This window comes from Hipposideros armiger, unplaced genomic scaffold (assembly GCF_001890085.2).
Source record: "Hipposideros armiger isolate ML-2016 unplaced genomic scaffold, ASM189008v1 scaffold_993, whole genome shotgun sequence".
NCBI lineage: Eukaryota > Metazoa > Chordata > Mammalia > Chiroptera > Hipposideridae > Hipposideros > Hipposideros armiger.
In genome coordinates, this window is record NW_017732343.1 from 506,771 (window position 1) to 517,295 (window position 10,525).

General features: G+C 42.2%; 1 protein-coding gene across 1 annotated transcript in view; it reads left to right on the plus strand.

The window, feature by feature from the left end:
* SAYSD1 (SAYSVFN motif domain containing 1) overlaps positions 1-7,577 on the plus strand; it is a 12,062-nt gene extending 4,485 nt beyond the window's left edge. Inside the window, exon 2 of the mRNA XM_019631362.1 lies at positions 6,843-7,577. Coding sequence (XP_019486907.1) covers positions 6,843-7,187 — 345 coding nt within the window. The 3' untranslated portion in view covers positions 7,188-7,577. The remainder of the gene's footprint in view (positions 1-6,842) is intronic.
* The last annotated feature ends 2,948 nt before the right edge of the window (positions 7,578-10,525 follow it).

Below are 10,525 nucleotides of genomic sequence, written 5' to 3' on the forward strand. Positions count from 1 at the left end.
GAGAGAGAGAGAGGGAGAGAGAGAGAGGGAGGCTGGTCACAGTACTTCTGATTGCGGGTCATACCCAAAAAAGTTTGGAAAATACTAGAGTAGTGATTAAGCTCCCAAAAGCAACTAAATACCTGTGTTTCCATTAGCACCCAATGCAGGAGCTTGTGTACTGGCATTTTTATCTGTTGAATAAATGGAAGGCCTTGGATTCCAGCCAGGAGTTTAAATTTTAACCTGTAGGCAATAAAAAAATTGTTGAAGGTTTGTGAGCAGGAGGTTGATGAGTGTTTTAGGAGACTCATTTAGCAACTGTATGTATATAGGATGGTGTCGGGAGGGAAGAGATTGGAGGCAGACAGTCCACTTGCCCAGGAGTCATTGCCCAGGCCTGGGGGGGTGTAATTGCTATAACAGTAATTTTCTTTTTTTTTTAATACATGGAAAGGATTTTTGTTTCCTGTTTCTGGTATAGTCCTCATTTTAGAATCATGTCACTCACAAAATTTTAGCTCATCTAATCAAATCCACAAACATATATCCATTTTCTGTGTAAGGAATATGCATGATTCTTGCGTTATCAAAAAAAACTGGGGAGTTTCTCTGTGGGGCACAAATTAGCTCTTGTTAGCAGCAGATTCATCTCAGGAAATGTCTCCCATGAATGGGAACCTATTGAATACTGTACGGTTTTGATTGGGTCACATCTCACTAACTGCTGATTAGTTTTGATTCAGTTGGAGCAGGGCACATGAGTTCTTCGGAGATGATTGTTTTAGCAGGGCAAAAACATAGAAATCAAGGAATTGCCAGTCAAGATGGCAGAGTAGATAAATGCTGTCCTTACCTCCTCTCACAACCACAACAAAATTACAACTAAACTACAGAACAACCATCATTGAGCGTCACCTGAAGTCTAGCTGAACTGAAGCCCTACAACTAGGGACATACAGAAGAAGCCACATCGAGACTGGTAGGAGGGGCAGAGACATGGAACGAGCTGGTCCCACACCTTCATGTAACCATTAAAAATTGGAGGTATATCTCAGCTTCGGAGGTCCCCTCCTACTCCCCAGAGGAGGCAGGGGCCCCAGCCCCACACTAGGCTTTCCAGCCCAGGGTTTCCGTGCCGGGAAGAGAAGCCCCCATAAATTCTGGCTGTGAATACCAGCGGAGATTGTGGTCTAGTGAGACAAGGCAGCTATAGTCCCAGGTGCTCATCTTAAAGGGCCTGCACACACACTTACTTGCTGATGGACTCACTCACTCTGAGCTCCAAGCATTGGGGCAGCATCTCAAAAGGCACCAGGGACATATGAGAAACTGAGTCGTCTGGCCTCAGGGCAGGGGCTGGAGAGGCAGCTTTCTCCCGGACAGAGGAGGTGGGGGAAACCATTGTTTCTTTGTTGAGCCCTCCCCACTCCTAGTGTGCACATATCTGAGTCTCCATCAACCTTGCTAACACCATTCATTCACCCTTATTACCTGAGACCACTCCCCACTCAACTTTCTGGCACACCAAGCTGCTTCCAGTGGCTTCTCTGTACAAACAGCCAGCCTTGGCTTATGCTGCGGACTTCCCTAAAATTGTTCAAAGAGTCACAAAACCAAAACAAGTCGCATCTGGCTTTGGTATGTCCTGTACCTTTGGCTGAGCAGCCCTAAGCCCAGCACTAGCCACAGCTGATCTCGGTTCATGGGTCAGCCTCTCGAGGCACCTCCAAGCCCAGTGTGGGTGGTGGCCATCTGTGGATTGCTTTGTGGTTCATGCCAGGTGTCCCCTGGCAGAGCACAGGCTCTGGCTGAATTTGGCCTGTGGTGGGGCCCTTCCCAGGAGGCCCTGGGAACTGGCATGCCTGGAGGCCGGCTTCAGACCAAGCTGGAGCATCACGCGGCCATCTCCAAGGACCACACACCCAAAGGGCAGCCTGGGCAGGCACCAGAGCCCTGCTAACGTGTATCCTGCTCTGTAGGGTCAGCCTCTACACAACAGCTCCTCCACTGTAGTCATGGCCAGTCCAATTTACATGCAGACAGCTACCAAGGCTCAACTACAACAGGAGGCCACACACAACCCACACAAGGGAAACTCCTGGAGCACCCAGCTTGTAACCAGGGAGACTGTGCCACTGTGCCCCACAGCACCTACTACATAAAGCCACTCTAGTAAGACCAGGAGACATAGCAGCCCTACCTAATACATAGAAACAAACAGGGAGATAGCCAAAATGGGAAGACAAAGAAATATGTCCCGAATAACAGAACAAAGCTCCAGGAAAAGAACTAAACAAAATGCAGACAAGCAATCTACCAGACACAGAGTTCAAAACACTGGTTATAAGGATGCTCAGTAATCTCAGGGAGAACTTCAACAAAGAGATAGGAAACATAAAAGTGGAGATAGAAAACATAATCAAGAACCAGTTGGGAATAACGAATACAATAACTGAAATAAAGAATACATTAAAGGGAACCAACAATAGATTAGAGGAAGCAGAGGATCAAATCAGCAATTTAGAAAGTAAGGCAGCAGAAAATACCCAAATAGAAGAGCAAAAAGAAAAAAGAATACAAAAAAATTTTGGAGAATTTAAGGGACCTCTGGGGCAACCTGAAGAATACCAACATTTGCATTATAGTGGTACCAGAAGAAGAGAGAGAGCAAGAAATTGAAAACCTATTTGAAGAAATAATGACAGTATACTTCCCTAACCTGATGAAGGAAATATTGGGTCTTTGGAAAAGTCATGATGTATTTTGTCTATGTTTTTCAAAGGTCACTTACTTATATAAAGAACAAAGATCAATCAGTGATATATTGCCGTTTTGTTCGCTAACCTTTTGCCATCTTCCATTGAGCTTCATAATTCCTCGTTCATAGAAGGACCTGTCTTTATTTGCGAAAAACTGAACAAGGTGCTGATTTATAGCCTCATCTGAATTGAACGTTATACCATGCAAGGAGTTTTGAAGAGAGCGAAACAAGTCTGACGGTGCGAGGTCAGGCAAGTGTGGTGGGTGTGGCAACACATCCCATCCAATCTCCAATCATTTTTGACGGATGATCAAACGTGTGTGGTCTTGCGTTGTTGTGATGAAACACAACTCCTTTACAGTTAACGAGCTCTGGATGTTTCTGGATGATGGATTCGTTCAAACTATCCAATTGCTGACAGTACACATTTGAATTGATTGTTTGGTTCCTTGGTAGGAGCTCGAAAAACACGACACCTTTAAAATCCCAACACACTGAGAGACCTTCCTCTGATGAATGTCTGCTTTTGATGTCATTTGAGGTAAATCATCACGTCGGGATCAAGACCGTTTGCGCACCACATTGTTGTAAACAATCCACTTCTCATCACGTTATCAGCCGCTTCCTCACATTTAATGAGCATATTGCAGATGTTTATACACGCCGTCAAATGAACTTCTTTGAGTTCATGCAGAACCCAAATATCAAGCTTGCTTACGTATCTCAGCTTCTTCAGGTGGTCATGAATGCTTGAATGATGGATGTTCAATGTTTCTGCAATCTCTTGTGTTGTGTAACGTGAGTTTGACTCGATCAATACCTTTATTTTGTCGTCGTCAACCTCGGTGGGCCTCTCTGACCGAGGAGAGTCGTTGAGATCAAAATCACCAGCACGGAATTTGGTGAACCATCGTTGGCACTGATGTTCTTGTAGAGCACTGTCACCGTAAACTTTATGCAACTTTTCACAAGCTTGACGCCCGTTCTTCCCTTTATGGAAGTAAAACAGATATGGCAAAAATGCACAGTTTTGTCTTCCATCTTCAATTTGTTGTAAAATCTCCAAAACTCCCTCAGTTTTTTTTTTAGAATGAAAAAAGTTTTTTTTAGAACTGTCAGCTGTCAAATGACATAGCAATAACATAGATACGAATGACTCTAGTACTTCCAAAAATGAACTAGCACCATGAGTTGCAAACATGCGTCATGACTTTTCTGAAGACCCAATAGATATACAAGCCCAGGAAGCACAGACAGCCCCAAACAAGATGAACCCAGAGAGGCCAACACCAAGACACATCATAATTAAAATGCCAGACGTTAAAGACAGAATCTTAAAAGCAGCAAGAGAAAAGCAGTTAGTTACCTACGAGGGCGCTCCCATAAGACTCTCAGCTGATTTCTCAACAGAAACTTCGCAGGCCAGAAGGGATTAGCACAAAATATTCAATGTGATGAAAAGCATGAACCTACAACCAAGATTACTCTACCCAGCAAGGCTTTCATTTAAAATTAAGGCCAGATTAAGAGCTTCCCAGACAAGAAAAAGCTAAAGGAGTTCATCACCACCAAACCAGTATTACAAGGAATCTTAGAAGGACTTCTTTAAGGTGAAAAAAAAATATGAATAATAAAATGGCAATAACTACATACCTATCAACAATTACTTTCAATGGAAATGTATTAAATGCTCCAATAAAATCAAAAGATAGGGGAGCTGAAAGGATAAGAAAACAAGACCTTTACATAGGCTACTTGCAAGAGACTCAACTTCAGGTTAAAAGACACACAGAGACTGAAAGTAAAGGGATGAGAAAAGATATTTAATGAAAATGGAAACAAACAAAAGATGGGGTAGCAATACTTATACCAGACAAAATAGACTTTACAACAAAGGCTATAACAAGAGACAAAGAAGGACCTAGTAATTCCACTTATGGGTAATTATCCAAACAAACCCAGAATGCTACTTCAAGGGGAAGTGCTCATCCATATTTTCATTGCAGCATTGTTTACATAAGCCAAGATATGAAGGCAACCTGGGTGTCCCCGTATGGATGAATGGATAAAGAACAGGTGGTACATATATACAATGGAATATTATTCAGCCATAAAAAAGAACGAAATCTTGCCATCTGCAACAACATAGATGGATCTAGAGTGTATTGTGCTGAGTGTAGTAAGTCAGACAGTGAAAGACAAATGTCATATGATTTCACTTATAAGTAGAATCTAAAGACCAAAATAAACAAATGGAACAGAAACAAACTCGTAAAGAGAACATTTTGATTATTGCCAGATGGGAGGGGAGTTGGGGGTAGGTGAGAAAGGGGAGGGGATTAAGAAGTACAAATTGGTGGTTGTTATACAGTATTTATGGGGATATAAGGTATAGCATAAGGAATATAATCAGTAAGTGATATTGTAATAACTGTATGGTATCAGTTGTGTACTAGATATTTCGGGGTGATAGATGGGAGGGAGGTTGTGGGCAGGGTAAAAAAGGTGAAGGTCTTAAGAAGTATAAATTGGTAGTTACAAAATAGTCATGGGAATGTAAAGCATAGGGAATATAGTCAATAATATGGTAATAACTATGCATAGTGCCAGGTGGGTACTAGTCAGGGGGATCACTTCCCAAATTATATTGTCAACGAAAAAAACATCCAGCCTAAGAGAAAGCATGTAAGTGTTTATTTTTAAGTGTTTATTTGAGCCAAACTGACAATTGCTGGGAAGCAAAGTCTGAAGGGATTCACAAAATGCTCTGGAAAATGGCGATTTTGCAACTTATTTTTATACATTAGAGTCAAAGGAGGAAGGTTACATGAAATCCATTGGTTGGAGATTAAGGGGGTGGGAGAGAGAAAGCAAAGCGGGGAACTCTCTGGGATTAGATAAGAAGTAAAATGGAGAGACACACACTTCTTTTACACTGATGGGTACAGCATAGTTAATAGCATTTTACAGCACATAGAGATGGTATTTGGGGAACAAGATAACAATGAGGGATTTTGTAGTTTCCTGCTCTGGTGTGGTGGGTTGTGCCCCTGGGACGTCTGGAAAAAGAGATTACTCTGATATTCCAAGGACATGTTATTATCTTAGATGTAAAAAGAGACAATGGATAGCCTCACTTAAGGTAAAGATTGACCTTTTTCAAGGAAGCTACAGGCCAAGGATGTAACTACCTGCCATGACCCACTTTTAGTTAAGCATTTTTATGTTCAGACCATTCTGTGTGGTGAATTTCAGTCTCCTGAGCTTGTCAGGTTTAACCTGTGGCCCCTTTTCTGTCCTTAATATAAATGTCTAACCACTATGCTGTACACCTAAAACTAATATAAAATAATATTAAATGTCTAATTAAAAAAATAATAGGAATATAAAAAAGAACAAGAGGTTCAAAATTCTAGATATAAAACAAATAAGTCTTGGAGGTGTAATATACAGCATAGAAATATAGTCAATAATATTGTGATAGTGTGGTATGGTGTCAGATGGTTGCTGGACTTATCATGGTGATCACTTTTTTAACATAGGGAATATAATCAATAATTTGGTAATAACGCTGTATAGCGCCAGGTGAGTACTGTTGAATAACTATGATGTACACCTGAAACTAATATAATATTGTATGTTAGCTATATTTTAACAAAATCTTAAAAAAATAAAGTTAGTGGAGGAAGGGAACCAAGTAGGGGTAATAATAATGGTTGAGATGAGGTCGTGTTAATCCGCAGACCTGTATAAACTGTACCGCCCTTTGTAAATGGGAAGTATAGAGTGTAAGGCAGATTTACACAAAGAAGATCCTCAGGAAACATTTAGATTCATCTACCCTGGGGCTTTTTATGGAAAAAAAGGCAAAATAAAAGCTGACTTGTTTGGACAGAAAAGAAACAAAGGGAAATGGAAACATTAAAAATGTAAGTGCTTGCAGTCTGCAGCACACTTTGGAATGAAAAGAAAACAAGAAAATAGAAATCAATGAACCGGAAGCCTTCCCAGGGCCATGAGAGCTGCGTCTCCACGTTGGTTTTGGTCCTCCCTGCCCCATTACACGTTATTCTTACGTTTGTTTGTTTGCGTGTCCTAGGAAGCGGCTCAGCCTGGGAGCAGCGCCTCACCGCCCCCACGGAGCACAGCCGTTCCCCCGCCATTGCCACGGGACCAGTCTTTCTGGACCAACGTCACCCTCTTGAAGGTTCTTCTCTGGTTGGTTCTGCTGGGACTGTTTGTGGAGCTGGAATTCGGCCTGGCTTATTTTGTCCTGTCCTTGTTCTACTGGATGTACGTCGGGACTCGGGGCCCGGAGGAGAAGAAGGAGGGGGAGAGGAGCGCCTACTCTGTGTTCAACCCGGGCTGCGAAGCCATCCAGGGCACCCTCACTGCAGAGCAGTTGGAGAGCGAGCTACTGTTCAGACCCCCGGAGGGGAGATAGGACTGGGCTCTGCCGTCCCGCAGCGAGCCTTCCCCATGACACTCCACGGCCCTCTGCGCCCGTGGGTGTGGACCGGTGTCACGCGCTCCAGAGGAAGAACAGCTTGGGGGTGACCTCGCGTGTCTCCCTTTCCCTGATCTCCTGCTGCAATTTTATCTTTGAACTTCTCTTTGGTTTTGGTGGAACTCCCTGACAGACACTGTGGGTCTGATGCAATTTATAAAAATTACATACTCAAGAGAGACCTGTTTGCCTCATTCTTTTGAGAGATGATTTTAGAGCACTAGAAAGGCATTGGGGATAACTTTTAAAATCTCCCGCCATTTGTTGTAACGGTTAGGTACATCAGGATTGTATATTATTAAAAGTAAAGGTTCTCTTTACATCTCATATTTATAGCATTTTGTTTCTTAAAAAGTTTTAAGTTGCAAGTTTTGTTTTTGGAGTTTTTCATTTTTGTTTTTTCTTCCTGTTTTCAGTCTCGCTTTTTCAGTTATTAATGGTATTAAACAATAAAATATCTTTAAAACTGCTACTTTTCAGAAACAGATCCCATGCTCGTCTTCCACTCTCAGATATTCTGCCCCCATTCAGTGAAGGAAGAGAAGAGAAGACAAAGTCCTAGGTGACGTGTGGGGAGGGGAGCGACTTCACAAAGTCAATATTGGTAGATTTGATAAGTAGTTATTGATGATAAAGTCAGCAAGAAAAAGTTCTTCAGTCACGGGTACAAAAGAGAGTTCCTGAAGTGGAACTCCACACTTACTGGCTGCTGGTGTGGTTTGTATTCTGAGGGTTTTAGTAGGCAGTCCTCCCCTGTGGTGAGAGATTATGTAAATAGGGTTAATCAGACAGGCTGTCAGCGTCCCTCCCGCTTCCAGTACAAAGTTAGAGTTTGGCTTCATTAAAATTCGGCAAAGCGAACCATTAAATACTTTTTTTATGGATCGTACTGATTAAGAGAACTTTAGTTTTAAAGCAATAGTTTTTTCCAGACTTAAGATTTTAAAGAAATTATTGATTCCTCAGTAGGTTTCCAACTTCAGAAATCTTATATTATGAAAGTAACTCTAATTATGAGCTGTTACTAAGGAATGGAGGCCTATTGTTAATTCCTTTTTCATTCTTGCCTGATTTACTTTTTATAGCAAAATCTTACCTCAATTTAAATTTGACTTTTATCCATCAAATGCCAGCCCTCTGCTGGGAGCTTGAGATATGATAATGAGAAAAGCAGACGCATTCCCAATTCTCTGAGCATACTGAGGGTGCAGTGGTGGATAAAGTGAAACAAGCAGTTGTAGTAATAGAGATAAGTGTGAGTTATAGGAGGAGTCCGAGGGGATGTTCTCATTAATTACACTTTGTGGCCAACTAGCCCCCTGTGTTTCAGCCCTGGTTGAAAATTCTGATACGCGTTGCTCCTCTCGATCCAGCCCTTCGCTAATTGGGAGTCTAGCTGTCCCTCAGAGTCCTCCAATTGAGCAGAAGTTCCCCCTTTTGCTCATAAAGAAGTCTTTTCTTCCGTACCTTCTGTCTGACGTGGACCTGTAGAAAGTATGGGAAACCTATGAATCCCTATTCAACACGCAAGTTTTGATCGTATTTAAGATACATGATTTTGTTTTCTGATTTATTTTCTTAAAACTTACTTTATTTTCCTGACATTTTACTTGGGCTTTTCCATTTCATAAAAACCAAATACAGGGAAGAAATGTAATCACTGCAATGCCCAGGGCAGGAAGCATTGTTCTAGGAAAGAATTTAGTTTGCATTTTACAAATGTGTAATTCAAACTTTTTCCTAAAACAAAGTGCCTGTAACTCTGAATTAGGAACATTAGAGCCAATTAGTAATCCCAGCAAGATAGAGACTTCTCTTAAGCATAGCAGAGACTCAATTTATGAGTGGACCTCACTAGCGTTTGTTGAAAACGTTGCTGTTTTTTAATGAGGTGGAGCCTGCATTGCCGTAAACCCATCTTTCAGCGGATTTTCTGGGCACAACTTGTCATCTCTCCTTGCTCACCTCTCCCCAAAAGTTGCATAATGACATCATTAACTTTTAGGAAAAGTGGGGTATGAACCAATGAAATGCATGGTGGGGAACAGGAGAAAGGACTACATGGATTTGCTGTTCTTATCAGACCATTAAGCTTGAGGTGCAGACTTGATTTCGTGAATTTAAAAAGGCCTATTGATCTCGGAATTTCCACTCAGAGCCTGACCATTAGCCCAGCAAGCAGCTTCCATTAAATGCTGCTTCTGTCATCAGGGAACTTGAAATACCAGAGATTCGCTCAGCCCCTGTGATAGCTGGGGGTAGTCGTTTCTATCCAAATCTTACAAGTAAATTGGTTTTTGCTCTTATTCACATGATCCCATCTTGCCTATTCACAGGGACTGTTAAATGAGCCTTTATTTGTATAGCTGGGAGGGACCCCAAAATGCCATCCAATGCATCCCATGTGCCTTGGGTAGGGCCGTATTTATTCTTGACTAAATTCTTTTTTTCCTAGTGACCCCTAAGGAGGAAGAATCTCGGTACAAGATTCAGGCTCTTCTTAGGCAGTTCGTTACCCCCACTGCCACCCCAGGATATTTCTTCTTCTAATCTCAGTGGACACGAACGTCCTCCAGACTGCTTAACCATTACCCAGTTTTCTCCTTGTCTTCTCTGTCCTTCAGGCTAGGTCATCTGAGTTGTGCCTTTGGGACACTTTGAAGTTCGTCCTGATTTGTTTTGAGGGCTCTAGGTCTGGGTTGGGGTGAATGTCCCAGTTGGTGGGTACAATGACCTTTCTCAAAAGCTCTGGAGTTGTACTAGTGGGGATTTAGGCATGTACCTTTCGTGCTATGAGGATTGTGCTTTGAGTCTAGGAGATCTTCCGCGTTAGTTTTTTGACTGATTTGTCCATTAAGATTAAGCTCACACATTTTGTACAAAAAAAAAAAAAAAAGGAAGTTGCACAGTTGATCCTCATTTGGGCAGAAGAAAGTACAATTCTGTGTTTTTGTTGCCTGCCACTCACAGTGTTAATCTATCAGCAAATATTTATAGACGCAGGGGGCCCGGCGCAGCTGGGGACAAACAAATGTGCTTCCGCATTCTGAGTCCACAGTGAGCGCCAGGAGGCGGGGTGGGGCGGCGATGCCTTGGAGCATCTTGCCAGCAGGGGGTAGCATAGAGCTGCCGCTCTACGTCATGATTCGCGTCCCACTACACTTGATTATTTATGTAACGTGGAAAACCCACTGGGATGTTTATATGAACCACTTGTGCTGCTTTTTCAGGCAGTCATTTCACTTTAAGAATTAGAGAGAAAAGGGCTCATCAGA